Here is a 15,050-nt window from a genome sequence, read left to right as displayed (position 1 = left end):
GGGTGTGTGAATGTGCCCTGCGATGCGTTGGCACCCTGTCCAGAGTGTTCCCCCCGAGTCCCTTGGGATAGGCTTCAGGCTCCCCGTGACCTTGTGTAGGATAAACGGTACAGAAAATGGATGGATGGAATAGTAAATTTGAAAAATAAGTGTTTTCATACCAAACATAAGTGTTTCAAACATACCATTCAGCTTAAATGGCAGCATTTGAGAAAGATGTAACTCTGACAACACACACACAAACACACACACACACACACACACACACACACAGAGAGAGAGAGAGAGAGAGAGAGAGAGAGAAATATCTTCTTTCAAAATGATGTTTCTACTTCAATAATTTTTAATATATAATACATACAGTATATTTAGCTATCATTTGCACAGAAAATGTATTCATTTTAAGAGAAATAAAATACACTTACAACATCAATTGTGAAATTGTGCAGGAGCGTATGACACATCTGCCCAATCAGCTAACTGGCAGGAAAATACCACGACCTCACTCCACCCCTGTATGTTAAAACAGGTTTAACTTTACATGTTATTCCACTAGAGAACAAGACAGTCCTCTTAAACCTACAATGAATATGCCTAAATTATTATATCTAACCTTTCTGGTCTTGATCCTGTGTGAGTATTAAACTTAAACTGCTGTTAAATTAACATAAGAAAAGCCATATGAAATGTTTTACCTTCAAAATAAAATTATAAGAATTTATAGGGATTCATTCATAGAATTTGACTTTATAGAACATGTATATATACTGTACATTCATATCCTGATATTGATGAGTAGTTAATTCAATTCTGATATTTTAGGTGGATTTGGCAGTGGATTTATGATCTCGCAGCCATATTCATCAGTGAGGGTACAGCCAGGATTCTCCACAACTTTTCAGTGCCATGTTGAGGCTGAAGGCCACTATTCATTTTTTTGGATAAAAGTTCCTCTTAAAACAGCTTTAGTCTATATAGCTACTGTAAATTCACTCAGGAGTGATGTGGAAATGTTTGGCCAATTTAAAAATAATCCCAGAATCAATGTTATTTTGAAAAAAAACAACTTCACCTTGTCATTTTTGTCCACGAAATCAACCGATATTGCAATATACATTTGTGGAGCACAAGGCTACGAGCAGTTATATTTTGGAAATGGGAGTAAGCTGATTGTCGAGGATATAGCTGGTGAGTTTGAATTAACACTGGAATATGTTAAAGCTAATGACTCTCTTTAAACTACATTGAAACACTGAGTGTAATTGATTATCATATTTAATTATGTGAGATACAGCACTGTGCAAAATGTGTAGGCACAAGCAAAGAAATGCTGTAGAGCAAAGATGCCTTCAAAACAATGAAATTAATTTCCATTTACCATGTTACCATAAAGAGCAGTAAACAGTAGTAAATGAAAATAGTAGTCAATATTTGGTGTGACAAAGAAATTAAAATAAAAATAAAAATAGTAGTCTCTGGTACAATTTCTGCAGTTTTATAAGGAAATGAGCTGTAAGTTTTATTGAGCATCTTGCAGAACCAGCCACTGTTGTTCTGGAGATTTTGACTGTCGCACTTGCTTCTTATTTGTGCAGCAAAATCCAGCAGCCATCATTATGTTTTTTGTCTGAAAAGTGTCTCTTACTTAATATGCTGCTTTCTTTACTGACATACAAACATTTTTTTTGTAACATTTATTTTTGTGCTAGAAAACTAATGTTTGGGAATCTAAAAGGGTTTTTGTACTGACTCAATAATGTAGAAGTCATAAAATAAAAAAATCCATAACAAAGTTTGTACTATAAAAATAGGGTGCCTAAGACTTTTGTACAGTAATGTATTTACCAACCTGTATTGCTACTGCTATGCAAATGTATCATTTAAAGGCATGGCATTTTTGTTGACAAAATTGTTCAAAAGATTTTTATATTAAAATATGATGTCAGCCTTTTGTTTTATGAAGATTAGAAGTTAAACAGAGGATATATGGATAAGGATGAAACTCAGCTCACGTGGATTCTTTGTGTGGGTTTATAATAATTAAATTATTATTTTCATAATAAATAATGAAAATAAATAAATAAATTAACATAATAACTGAATCAATATTAATCAATTGGATTTTATTCAGCTTCTTCATGTAAAACAATGTCTGAATTTAACAATTAAAAAGAAAATGTTTGTGTGACCATGTGAACAGTACACTGTATATTTTTACAGCTACTGAGCCAACAATGCCAACTGAAAATGAGGAAGAAATAAACGGTGGGTGTGATCTGATTTTTTCTACTTAAAAAATCAATAATGATTTGTACATATAAAAAATCACTACTATTTCTTATGTGTAATTGTATTATTATTTATATTACTTAAAGAATGTTTCATTTGTATACAATTGCTGTTGTCAACCAATGATGTGCCAATAACAGTATAGCCAATAATACATCAAAATCAGTTGACTGGTCAAACTTCCTGTCTATGTTGTCTACACTGGATCTTGTTTTATGAATATTTTGAGGTGAAATAGTGGTTACAATTAATTCAATCATGCACAGTTGTTTAGAAGTTTAGAAACGTCATCAATTATACAATTTTAAAACAGAAGTTACAGTCACTACTCACAACCCTGCTCAAACAAACCTCACTATTAATAACTATGCACATGAGCTTCTGAACAGAATTCCAAAAAAATTGCTATTTTAATATATATCATTGTAATAAATATAATTATAATGTTGTGATTGACTTTTAATGTAACCTGTTTACACTAATACATCCTTCTTCTTCTTCTTCTTCTTTTTTTTAGTACAATTGTCGGTTTTTGTCTATGCTGTGTCAGTACTATCAGCGACTAATGTCGCATCAATAGTTATCATCATTGCTCTCATTTATCACCTATTAAAAAAGAACAAATCAGGTAAGAATGAGCATGCACAAATGTTGAGATTAATTGAAAACAAGCAATCTGTTCATGTTGCGTGCAATACTTTTCAAACTGTACAATTATTCATATCAAAATTGATAAGGACAGATTCCTGGTTTAAGAAATGTTAATTGTATATTTGAGTTGTTATTTTTCAGGTGTGACAAGACCAGACCATGGTACAGGTGAATGTGTATGTGACATTTAATAACTGATTAACATGATAATTGTACAATACAATATTTACCATCTCTAACATGTTTGATTAAGTTGAAGGGCTTCATTTTTGTGTCAAGGCAAGCATAACACATGTGCTTAACAATGCAGTGTATTGCTAATTTGGTTGTGTATATGCCAGTTTTATCTCCTGTTGTCACCTAGTTGCTATTTTTGTGCTCAGATATTAACATTGTGGGTGGCTGACATGGTTAAAGTTTTGGAACAGGGGCTTGACATTTGAAATCTGTTGGTGCAGTGGGAGTTGCGCACCCACCTTAAAGTGCTTACCTTACAACCGCTGACCCACTTTAAGTTAAAAGTGGAATTTTTCTCAACTAGGACAAAGGCTTCAAAGTCCAGTCTCATTTCTTACAACCTGGTGTTGTGGCTACTTTACTCAATTACAGAATAAACCTATAAACTAGATATAAGCTGGTGGAAACACATTCATTCATCTTTAGTAAGTATTGTAGGTGGGTCAGTGTTGTGTTGGCTACAGAGCCTAACACCTGATGTGAAGTATAAATACACACTGGGTGGGACGCCAGTACATTACAGTCAGTATAAAAAGTTTAAAACCAATGGCTTATCCATTACTCACAAATGAGGACAGTGCAATATATTTAACTAAATTATTAGAATACCACACAAACTAGGCTATGTAAAGAATAAAACATAGCATGACATTGTGTTATAGTAAAATAATTAATGACAGAGTGATGTGTTGTAATTTTATCTCTCTTATAAAACACATCAATTTGCCAATGATTACACTTTTCCTTTTATGTTCCAATGCCATGTCATGTTTTTTTAACTGTTTATAGTTACATTTAATGTTGTGGAACATGTGTGAAAGAAGTTAGTCCTCAACCACGCTTTTTTTAAGTGCAGCTTGACATTTTTCCAAGAAACTGAAAAGAAGTCCACTGACATGAAGAATTTCCGAGGCATGAAACTTAGTGACTTAGTGACAAAACACTAATCCTTGAGACTCCAAAACCTTCTGACGGATCAAATTCAAGAATTTAATTGCACTGTGATATAACTAATTTAATACCTGACCTGCTACATTTAATGAATAGAATCGACCGTTTAGTTAAGGTCAACACTAATGAACACAAAATGACTGAGAATATGTTTGTCATACCTACTTGCTATAGCCTTGATATTATTATTATTATTATTATTATTATTATTATTATTATTATTAATGTTTGCATTATGATCATGAAAATGAGGCCCATTATCATTTTAAATTAATTATGATGAAAAATAATAATGAGAATAATTAACAAGTGTCTCTTTCATTTAAACAGCATACAGATGATGTAAGCTATGCTGCTCTCACATTTAGCCACAACCAGATAAACACCATACAGACAAGAAGCAGCGTGGACACCGCAGTCATATATGGAGATGTGCAGCACTAAGAGGGAGTAGCGTTCTAGTTAGCTAAATAATCATTTACTATTTTACATCCTGAATGTTCATTATTAATTTATAAATCCCATTATATTATATCCATAATCAACATTCAGCTTCCAAATTTTACATTTATTAGCATGAATTTCTTTAAAACATCAAATGATTAGGAATGCATTCAGTAATTGTATATTTTTGGTTTTGGTTTGGAATATTTGTATATTTTAAACTGTGACTAATATTATCTTGTTATTTTATTTGAAGAAAAGTGGTGTTGCATTAATATATCTTGTAATATACTTTATGTTTGCATGTTATTTTATTCTGCTTGTTTCTGCCATAAAACTGTCGTATACACTTTTTGTTAAGATTTTACTTTAGTAAAATAATATCAACGATTCATATGGAGGGCCAGGTCTTATCTTTTTTTTTTTTTTTAATTGCTCATAGAATAATTTTGGTGAATGGATAATTAACTAAATCATTTTATTTCTGTCATGACCTCTGACCACCTGCAGTTCTGTCTGGGAATCAACTGTACCCATAGAAATTTTATTTGTAACTTAATGTCACAGTCTGTTACAGTGTAAATAATTGTTATGAAATGTTATAAAGTTTTGCAAAGACCTACTCATCCAAAACATCTTTTATTTCAATTAATTTAAGTCTACAGCACTGTGGAATCCCTCATGTTACATTTTACACACAACATTCGGTATTTCTTCCACCATACAACAGCTATACAATCCTAGTACTGATCTATAATGTCTATTTTTCAAAAATTTGTATTGTGGAGCTACATATTGTTCAAGGCATTTCAGTTTATGACGAACTTCCTTTGGTCTTGCCAAAGTGCCGCTAAATTCTTCTGATCACCAAACTGTCACTCACACACACACACACACACACACACACACACACACACACACACACACACGATTGCTTTTGCAAATTGCATGGCAGCTTTACTAAGAAATTGTCCATGATCTACAAAAATATCATGCAGAGGTTAAAATCACAATAAACACAATTTTTTTGGCTATTAAAACATGGAACACCAGGGAAAATAAAACGCCCAAAGTAGAACACCGAATCCCAAAACAGTAGATGGAGGAGAAGAGCTCAGGAAATGTAGAAAAAATAATTTTGAAAATTGTTCTGTACAAATAACTGTTCCAACTTCAATTTATAATTTAATTTAAAGCAGGTTTTAAGCAACAAAAAAATCATCTTTTTCGCAGTACAGTACATGTGCGCAACAAATGTCAAATACATAAATACATACACATAATAAATAAATGTTAATAAATACATTGATGAAAATTTGTGATCAGTTTGAAAACAAATTCTGACTTAATTTCCCCTTTTAAAATAATTCCACTTTAAACGTATTAAAATTCACCTGATTAAATCAAATCTATTTAATATACAATTTAAAAGGTTGTGCACGACAAGTAATGTAAAATAGTTCGGTTGCAGATCAACAGTAATTTCAGAGCAGCTTAGAATAATTCATAATATGAAACATTGAGTGGTGGGTCTGCGTTTAGTCACTGACTATGTGGATATTTCAGTATACTGTAGTCTGTGGTTAATTTTTCTTTGTGTCCTTGTAAGATTAAACTAAGCTAGGCAGCACTATTATTTTACAAATTCTAAAAAATGTCTTCACTTGTACTAATATGCCATTGTTCAGTAATGTGCACTACTGACCAGGTTTTAGCATAGAAAAATCTGCTGTGGGAATTTATACTGCTTTACTTGCACACCACCAGCAGGGGGATGTGTGTAACACTAAAAAATCTGCTTATAAGTTACATTTGCTATTTGCTTCACTGTGTACTGTTATTCTATCATGCATATTAGCAAAGCAGAAACACGCAGGCCCTGTTGTCATACTATAATAACATGTTTGTAATATTCCTGTTGACAACTGGAGAAATTCCCTACTGTAACACAAGCTGAAGCTGAAGATTTGTGTGTAATATCTTGAACTTGCAATTTTCACCTCTAATTCTGGTCACATTAAGTTTTAACTTGATAATGAGCTGATGAGGTGGATCATATGAGTTCCTATCTAGCAATGCTACATTACATGGAACATTCTATTAACTTTGCACTTTTTTTTTTTACACTTTTTTTTTTTTTTTTTTTTTTTTAAACCTAACCATAATTACAGCAGATGTTTAAGGAACAATAAATAACATGACTTCACAGGCTGTTCTAAAAGATTGTGTTTTGTGTGTTAGAGCAGTGAAAATGATTTATTTAACATGGATAAGACAATTTCTCTGCATTTTTAAATTCTGCTCTCAGTTTTACAAATCTTTACACTGTTAACCTAAGTGCATCAAATGTGGACAGAACCATGATGATTTTTTAAAATTCTCTTTTAATTCAATAAAACATACAGTAGTTTTTAAAATTCTGCATTAATTTCTTACTCATACTCAAAGAGCAGCAGGACAATATATTCCCTCTGCACAGTTTGCACATTTTTGCATTGTCATGTAATGGACACTGAGACGGATACAATTGCAGGTGACACATCTTTAATGAATGACAGTTCAAACAATCCAAAAAACACTAGGTAGAATCAAAGTCAAAAACAGGCTTAGGTCAGGCAATTGACAAACAGCATATATAAGGCATGGCAGAATTTGGAACCAGGTAACAAAGTCAAGGTCAAACCAGGATATCGAAGGCAGGCAAAAAGAGGCTTGGTAACGTCAGAAAACAGGTAAACAGAGCATATACTTTGCAAACTGCAAGAAAGTGAAAGTCTCTTTTTAATGGGTCTTTGTGCTGAGGTAGGTCGAGTTTATAGATGACTTTGTTAATTTGTTTAAGGATCTTAAAGGAACCGATGTACCTGAGGTTGAGTTTTTTGCAGGTGTGGGGTTGTCACAGGTCTCAGGTGGTGAGCCAGTTTCGGTCTCCTGGTTGGTAGAGGGGATATGACCCTTGAGTCGGTTGGCGCTCGCCTTGTAAGATTGTGTGACCTGCTTGAGATGTTGGTGCGTGTTCTCCCCGACCTGCTCACTCCACTGAAACCAGTCGTCCATAGCTTTTGAGTCAGTGGGGCTAGTGGTCCAGGGAAACAATAGGGACTGGTACCCAAGCACACACTGGAAAGGGATGAGTTGTGTGGCTGATTATGTAGCCCAAGAATGAGATGGCATTTTTAAAAACAGATTGCATCTAAAGGCTAAAACCAAGTAGTCAACAATCTGGATATGAAATCGAGAGCAATTAACAAGCTAAACAACAAATGCTTTATTGAACTACAATCAAACATGTAGAATTACTGTACACAGTTACAGAAGCAGAGAAAAAAACAGTAAAGGATGTTCTGGAAAATATAGGGCCCAACTTTAATATGCATGCAACAACATCTTACAATGAAGCACTGAAGTTGATCTGTACTGTACTGGAAAATTTCATCATGTTCCAATTCAAGCCATCATTGCTAGCTTAGTGGGTTTTTATTTATTTATTTTTTTTTATTTTTATGGTGGTTGGTAACAGGATTATTTTTCCCCTCTGAATACGCAAGTCTTACAACAACAAAATCTATTGCATATGGCATTCATGACATCTTTAACTATTTTTTATTGTAGAAAATGCTGGAAAGATACTTTATTAGCATGAACCTTTTACACTGTTTGATTCAAAGATATTACCTTTTCACACACATACATTTTAGTCTCTGACCACCCAGTTATCAAGTCACTCTGTTTTATTTACTGAATTTCTATACAATTTAATAATCCTAATTCAATTTCCTGGTGGTGTGGTGGTGCCAATTGATTAGCATCCCAAGCAGGGTTTGTTCCTGATTCACACCCACTGTTCCTGGGATAGGTTTTGGATCCACAGTGACCCTGACCAGAATAAGGTTATAACTGAACAAAAAATGCTATTTCCTTACTTATATTATGTCAAATTCTTTTTCTTTGTGTTTCTTCTATAGGTTTTTGTCTACTGTATATCTTACATTTCTGGATCAAAATGCTTCTTTTTGTGTTTGTTTTTAACAATTCAGCATCTCCAAACCTGACATTCTAGGAAGGACTTCATTACAGTCTGAATTCTGATGTTTTCATGACTCTCAATTTGATTGTGATTTGTAAAAATCGAAATACATTCACCCATGCCAGGTATTCAAACTCATATTTGTATATAGCAGACTTATTGTGTGGTGTATTTATTGGATTTCTGGCCATGTTTACACAGCATATGACACATCCATATTGTGATGGATTACATTAGGAATGCATTAGCTTGGTATTGTTCTATACACACATCACTGAGTAAAGCACTGATGATGTTGAGTGTCTGTATAGTCACATGGCTCAGAAATTATTGCAGAGATAGTGTTATCTCATGGACCTGATCTCATGCAAAACTCTCATAAGGAAGAGCCATTTCGTGTGACTAACATAATCCTACCCAACTCACTTGCTATCAATTACTCATACCTTTTGCACTCATTTTGAGTTATGAACTTTGATGGGTTTAAAGTTGTGCCCTTATGCATAAAATTCATACATCTCATGTGATCTTCTGTTTTTAACATGCACTTACGTAAGTAATATGTGACCAGATGTGGAAAATGATGCGAAAGTAAATGTTGCGCCCTGATATTGCACGTGAACTCAAGTAAACACATGTTCCCTTTCAAAGGGGCCGCAATGTTGCATGAGCTTTATGCTATGAGAAGCGCCCTCGTGCGTGATCGGCATCTAAAGCTTGTGTAATATCATGCCTATTTATAGGCCTGCCGTGATCAGGTGACGTGTCAATTGAGCGCGTCACGTGATATAAAAACGGCACCTGTGAACCATGCCGTCAGCCTTATTATCTTCAGCGAGACTGTATGTTGTTTAACGCTCGCAAAAATGACTCATTTCCTCTCTATCTTTTCAAAATTAAAAAAAGAAAGAAAAATCTCTCTACTTTTCTGTCCCTTAAAAAAATAATTCAGGAAGTGTGTCACGCCATGCTCCCATTTCATCACGGGGATGGACGTACACACTTGCATGCCAGGGCAGCCTTCAAGAGGTCTGACTGTGCGCATTGTGAACACCTTACAATTAGGCAGCTCCGCTCGCAGCTCGCACTCTTCTCGGTTGGAGGGAATTGGGATTCAATGATGAAGCCTCTGTGGGGCAACATCCTCTAACATTAAGGTTTATGCATGGTGTCAGGCAGCTGAGGCCCATCTGCAGACCACACATATCTTCCTGGGACCTTTCTGTGGTCCTGGTAGGTCTGTCAGGTGCCCCATTTGAGCCCTTAGAATCAGCCTCAGAGAAGCTTCTGACTCTAAGGGTAGCTCTTCTGTTGTGTTGAAGCAGTGCATCTCTAATTGGATAGTGGAAGGAATCTCTATCGCTTATGAGGCTTGTGGTGTCGCTACACCTCTGGGCATATGGGCTCATTCCACTACGCGGGCCGCCTCCTCGAAGGCTTTGTCCAAAGGGGTACCCTTACAAGATGTGTGTGCTGTGGCGGCTTGGTCTACGCCACACACATTCATTCGATATTACAGCCTGGAAATACATTCCACCCCTGGCTTGAGTGTCTTGCAGTGATTCTTGGGCTCGGATCTTTTGAACAGGCCATGGCCTCAGGATGATGGAGAGGATATTCTCGTTCCCACAGCGTGAAGCTCACGCAACATTGAGTTGAACGCACTTAATTGCAACCTCACCTGATCACAGCAGGCCTATAAATAGGCATGATGTTACACAAGCTTCAGATAAATAAAAGCATGTGTCCTGTATATGTGAGAATAATGAATCATGTGTAAAACAAAAATGCGAAATAAAAAGAAGTCTACATGTGAAAATATGTGAATTGACTGAAAAACCACATGTGTAAACTTCACATGTAAATCCTGTGATGTTCATTTGATGTTTCTGCAAGGGTGACACCATGTCATTCTGACTACTACAATGCTTCACTTGATGAGACTTGCACTTTCCCATTAGAAGCCTCTTCTACTCTCCTGACCCATGTTTTATTGTGCATGTACCAAAGCTAATTAGTGAATTAACTCTCCTGAGTTCATGGCTTAGCTGTTTTCTCTCAACATGTTTACATGTCTTGAACCCAAGAGTCTAGTTACCTCGAGGTGCTGTGCGTAGAGGGAACCAAGAGTTTTTCCATACTGGATCCCAGTGGCCAACCTGCTTTTCATTTCTTTTCATTTATTCATAAAAATAAAATTATTGTACGAACAAAAAAAAAAAAAAAACAGGAATAAGCAAAGAAATGCACAAAAATGTGACCAAAGAAAAATGTCTTCAGTAGTCAGACACATACGTACATGTATATCTGTCTTACTACCTTTGTGAGAACTTTTAATTGACATGTGGCTAATTAATGCTGCAATTTTTGTTACAAGAAAAAAAAAAGATTTCCTCCTGGGGACCTGAGAAATATCCCCACAACTCTCCGATATTTCTATTTTTATGCATGTGCTGATTTTGTTCCAGGATATAAAAACATCCTCTAATACTTGTGAGGAACTTTCATTGACATAATTACTAATGCAGCTAATTAATGTCATATGAAAACATCCTCTAATGTTTGTGAGGACCTTTCATTGACATTATTACTAATACAGCTAATTAATGCCATGCTACACCTAAACCTAAAACTAACCTTAACCTCAGCAACCAAAAAATGCTTTAAAAAATGCTGCAGTTTTTGTATAAAACAAAACAAAACAGTTTTCCTCATGGGGACCAGCCAAATGTCCCCAAAAGGTCAAAAGCAATGATATTCCTAGCATTGTGGGATGTTTGGTCAGCAGCAAGATATAAAAATGTGCCTAGCCATACACACGTGCACACACACACACACACACACACACACACACACATAAATACATACACACACACACACACACACATAAATACATACACACACACACACACACACACACACACATACACACACACACACACACACACACTTGATGCATCAGGAGAGAGATGGTTCAAAGGCCCTTACACCGGGGGAGTTTTCCTTCTCTCTAATAGTCCGAGAGTAATTCTGCAACTCTCCATCAGCTCCAGTCCCAAAAAAGGACATAAATAAAAGCCGGGCCAGCAGGAGCCTCTGTCAGAGAGGGGAAGTTTAAAGAAGAGAGAGAGAGAGCAAAAGAGAGAGAGAGGCAGAGATAACATGTTTTTTTATTGGCGACACTGTGTTATCTGTGCAGCACTGATATGAAACTTCAGCATGGGGTGAGTCGAAAAAATGCGACTGCTACTGATTTGTTTTGGGTACCTGATAGTGATGTGTGTGTGTGTGTGTGTGTGTGTGTGTGTGTGTGTGTGACTTACATGAAGGAATAAATTATATTTGTATCTGTAAAGGAAATGCAAAATATATGAAAAATGATCTTTCAGAAGGTCACAATGACTTTTTTTACTCACACAAGCTATGACAAAAAAAAAACCCCACAAAAAACACTAAGTTGGATTCTCCTGATCTGCTTCAACCGCAGCCCGCTGGTTCAACTCTCAAGTAGTTTCAGCATAATTTCAGATTTTAACAATTCTGTAACTCTTTGGTTCTTGTGTATGAGTGCTTACATGGGACTTTGTGAATATTTGCACACATCACCATAAAAAAGAAGCATTCCAAGCTCCCATGATAGCCAGCTTCACTCTAGGGAGGTCTAGGTCGTGAGAGTGTTTACGTCTGACTTAGGAGAACATTCGTTCTAGTCTATTGCACTAGTTTGGCACATGCTAGTTTGGAGTACACACTACACTACTGCCAGAGCTTGTTATGCTTCAGACGCTTGCCTGTATAAGAACCTATGTATGACCCAGTGTGCATGACCTTGAATTTTTCATTAGACATGAGTGGAAAGTTCGTTCATTAGTGACTTGGGAATATATTGATTTGTACTCAAACCATCAGGAAATCACAAGCAATTGAGCATAAATGAACTCGTTAATTGAATACTTCTTCTGTGTCAGGTTTTAGCCAGCATTCAAGATGTTGTGTGCTGGATTTTGTACTGAGCTTTGACTTTATACAGAGTTAATAATCTTGCTACAAGACTGAATATCAAGAGCAAATTTATCAATGGATTACTTGCATTTCCCTTTTAAGGTAACCTTATTAGTTTGGGTAGGAGGTAGGTGATGAAAGCAATGAATGAACGTCAGCTGACGTGCTCTGGTTTTTTATATGTTGAATAGTTTGAAGGCTGAAACAGGTGGTATTGTTTAGTTTGTGCCCAGGGCAAGGAACACACATTATGAAGTATGAGGAATGGAGATTGCTCTGGATTATGTTTGACTTAAATAAGAATGTGAATATTGTTAAGCCTTAACATAACCTAGTTTTTAAATATGAGTTGTTGTTTTTTTTAAAAAAAAAAAAAAAAACATAAAAAAAAACCCCAAACATATTACATTTAAGATATGCACATGCAATTTGATTTTCTTATAATCTGACGAACAACATTTTGAGTAATGCAGAAGTATGGTATCTCTAGGGATTTTTCCAAATCTACTGTATATCCAACCACATGATCATTTAGATGGAAATAAAAGGACCTTATTAAACTAAATATTTATCAGTAGAATCTGAAACCATGTGCTATTTCTGACACTATAGCAGATTTTGAAGTCATTGCCAACATCATATGCTTTTCATCATCCAAGAGAGAGAACTGTCCAGAAAGACAGCAAAAGTGAGGATGATGCATATCTCACTCCCCTTAAGAGGATCTTGTGCTTCCTTGTATTAATATCTGGAGGTACTTTTATGATAATAATGGACATCTGAGGCTTTCAGTCTTTTTTTCTGAGTCATTAATTCCCTTAAGGGGAAATAGCTGCAAAGTCAAGTTCTCATGTTGTCTTTAATTTCCATTTCAGGATGTAAGCTATTCCAAGACCTTGTTTCTAAAAATAACAGCGAGAATGCGATGTGTGAAAGAAAAGAAAAGACAGACCTGGAAAAACTTACAATTCTAAGATTTATCTTCATTACTTTCTGTGTGCTGTGTGCAGGCTAGATACATATTTTGTGTGTGTGTGTGTGTGTGTGTGTGTGTGTGTGTGTAGGTGTATGTGTGTGTTTAAAACAACAGGATAATAATACCAAGAATGCCTGAAGTCAGTGTGTGTGGTAAGTAAAGAACCACATTTATATGGTGATAGTAAACAAGGTTATTCTCTAAGAAGGCAATTAGTGCGAACTGAATAGACACGAATAATTTGGGTAGAAGTCAACATGGAGGATGTCCAGCAACAATATGCTAAATATTGGAAAAATATTGTTGTAGGTTGGTTAGCATTGTTTATAGAGAAATGTGCATAATGATGAGTTATTTCTTTTCCACTACTACCCTGAAGGCTCTTATAGTGGTATGTCTGAGATAACCCTAGAAATAATAGACTCAAAAAAGACTGATCTGATGAATATTTATTAGTTGAACACTTCAAGATTTACTTCACTTCCTACTGTTTTTTCTTCTTCTTTTATATCTGGAAATAACATTACAAGTCTATCCAACATCTAATGCCAACAGTTTAGCCTGATAATGCCTGACAAGGAACAGGTAAATGTTGGTATTTCAAGGGATTTGGGATTTCACTAGATGTTAGGATTTCAAGAATCTGATCTAGGTGACGGGGGCACAGTGACTTAGTGGTTAGCACGTTTGACTCAAGCCTCTGGGGTTGGGGATTTGATTCCCGTCTCTGCCCTGTGTGCACAAAGTTTGCATATTCTCCCCGTGCTTCGGGGCTTTCCTCTGGGTACTCTGGTTTCCTCCCCCGGTCCAAAGACATGTGTTGTCGGCTGATTGGCATTTCCAAATTGTCAGTAGTGTGTGAATGGATGTATGAGTGTGTGTGCAATTGTGTTCATCAGTGGGTTGGCACCTAGTCCAGGGTGTCCCCCATTTGTGCCCCAAGTTTCTTGGGATAGGCTCCCTGTGACCATGTGTAGGATTAGCATTACAGAAGATGGATGGCTGGATGGATGAATGGATGGATAATCTACATGACAGTGTTAATAATAAAACAGTAAAAGACACAAAAGTCTGCTATGGCTGATCCCCTTCTCTATGCAGTTCCCATCTGGAATCTGTTGTTCATTCATCACCTAATCAGTGCCACAACAAAAAAATTCAGCCTACAGGCTCAGTCTGTGCCAACAGATGCTCTACCACTTCGAAGAAATGAGTGGATATGTGTTTTTGACATTCCATCAGAACAGGAATGATTCATGTAGTTTTTTGCAATGGCTAGAATATTAGTTTTGTATTCGGTTTCAGTTGTAAAAATGTTTTTCTCTTGCGGCTGGTGTAACTAAGAAATTAAGGTGGCTGGAGGTTGAAGGACACCTTTTCACTTTAAACCATATATAGTACTAGAAAGGTCTTAGCACTGAGTACCCATCATTCACTGGGAGAAGTACTTTATGTACCTAATGTGTATATTCT

At 35.8% G+C, this 15,050-nt stretch overlaps 2 protein-coding genes across 3 annotated transcripts in view; both read left to right on the top strand.

The window, feature by feature from the left end:
* Positions 1-353: 353 nt before the first annotated feature.
* Positions 354-5,635, top strand: LOC128609905 (uncharacterized). Its single transcript, XM_053628804.1, has 6 exons — positions 354-633; positions 823-1,188; positions 2,221-2,265; positions 2,807-2,917; positions 3,082-3,116; positions 4,459-5,635. Exons 1-6 carry the CDS (start codon positions 585-587, stop codon positions 4,570-4,572), a joined length of 720 nt encoding a protein of 239 aa, XP_053484779.1. The 5' UTR covers positions 354-584; the 3' UTR covers positions 4,573-5,635.
* A 5,691-nt stretch (positions 5,636-11,326) lies between these two features.
* The window catches only part of pde5ab (phosphodiesterase 5A, cGMP-specific, b), a 50,516-nt gene continuing 46,792 nt past the window's right edge, over positions 11,327-15,050 (top strand). The window contains exon 1 of one of the 2 annotated variants that reach the window (XM_053628782.1): positions 11,327-11,823. In XM_053628782.1, coding sequence (XP_053484757.1) covers positions 11,819-11,823 — 5 coding nt within the window. In that variant the 5' untranslated portion in view covers positions 11,327-11,818. Of the gene's footprint in view, positions 11,824-13,682; positions 13,730-15,050 lie in introns of those variants that run through there. The other variant, XM_053628783.1, reaches the window with a different exon arrangement.

Source organism: Ictalurus furcatus, chromosome 7 (assembly GCF_023375685.1).
Source record: "Ictalurus furcatus strain D&B chromosome 7, Billie_1.0, whole genome shotgun sequence".
Taxonomy (NCBI): Eukaryota; Metazoa; Chordata; class Actinopteri; order Siluriformes; family Ictaluridae; genus Ictalurus; species Ictalurus furcatus.
This window is presented reverse-complemented; position numbering and strand designations above follow the sequence as displayed.

Bases quoted from the DNA above. Each gene is read 5' to 3' on its own strand.
- LOC128609905 (XM_053628804.1), top strand. From the start codon at position 585: ATGAATATGCCTAAATTATTATATCTAACCTTTCTGGTCTTGATCCTG. The intron at 634-822 runs GTGAGTATTAAA...CTGATATTTTAG, and splicing joins CTTTCTGGTCTTGATCCTGT to GTGGATTTGGCAGTGGATTT. The intron at 2,266-2,806 runs GTGGGTGTGATC...TCTTTTTTTTAG, and splicing joins AAATGAGGAAGAAATAAACG to TACAATTGTCGGTTTTTGTC.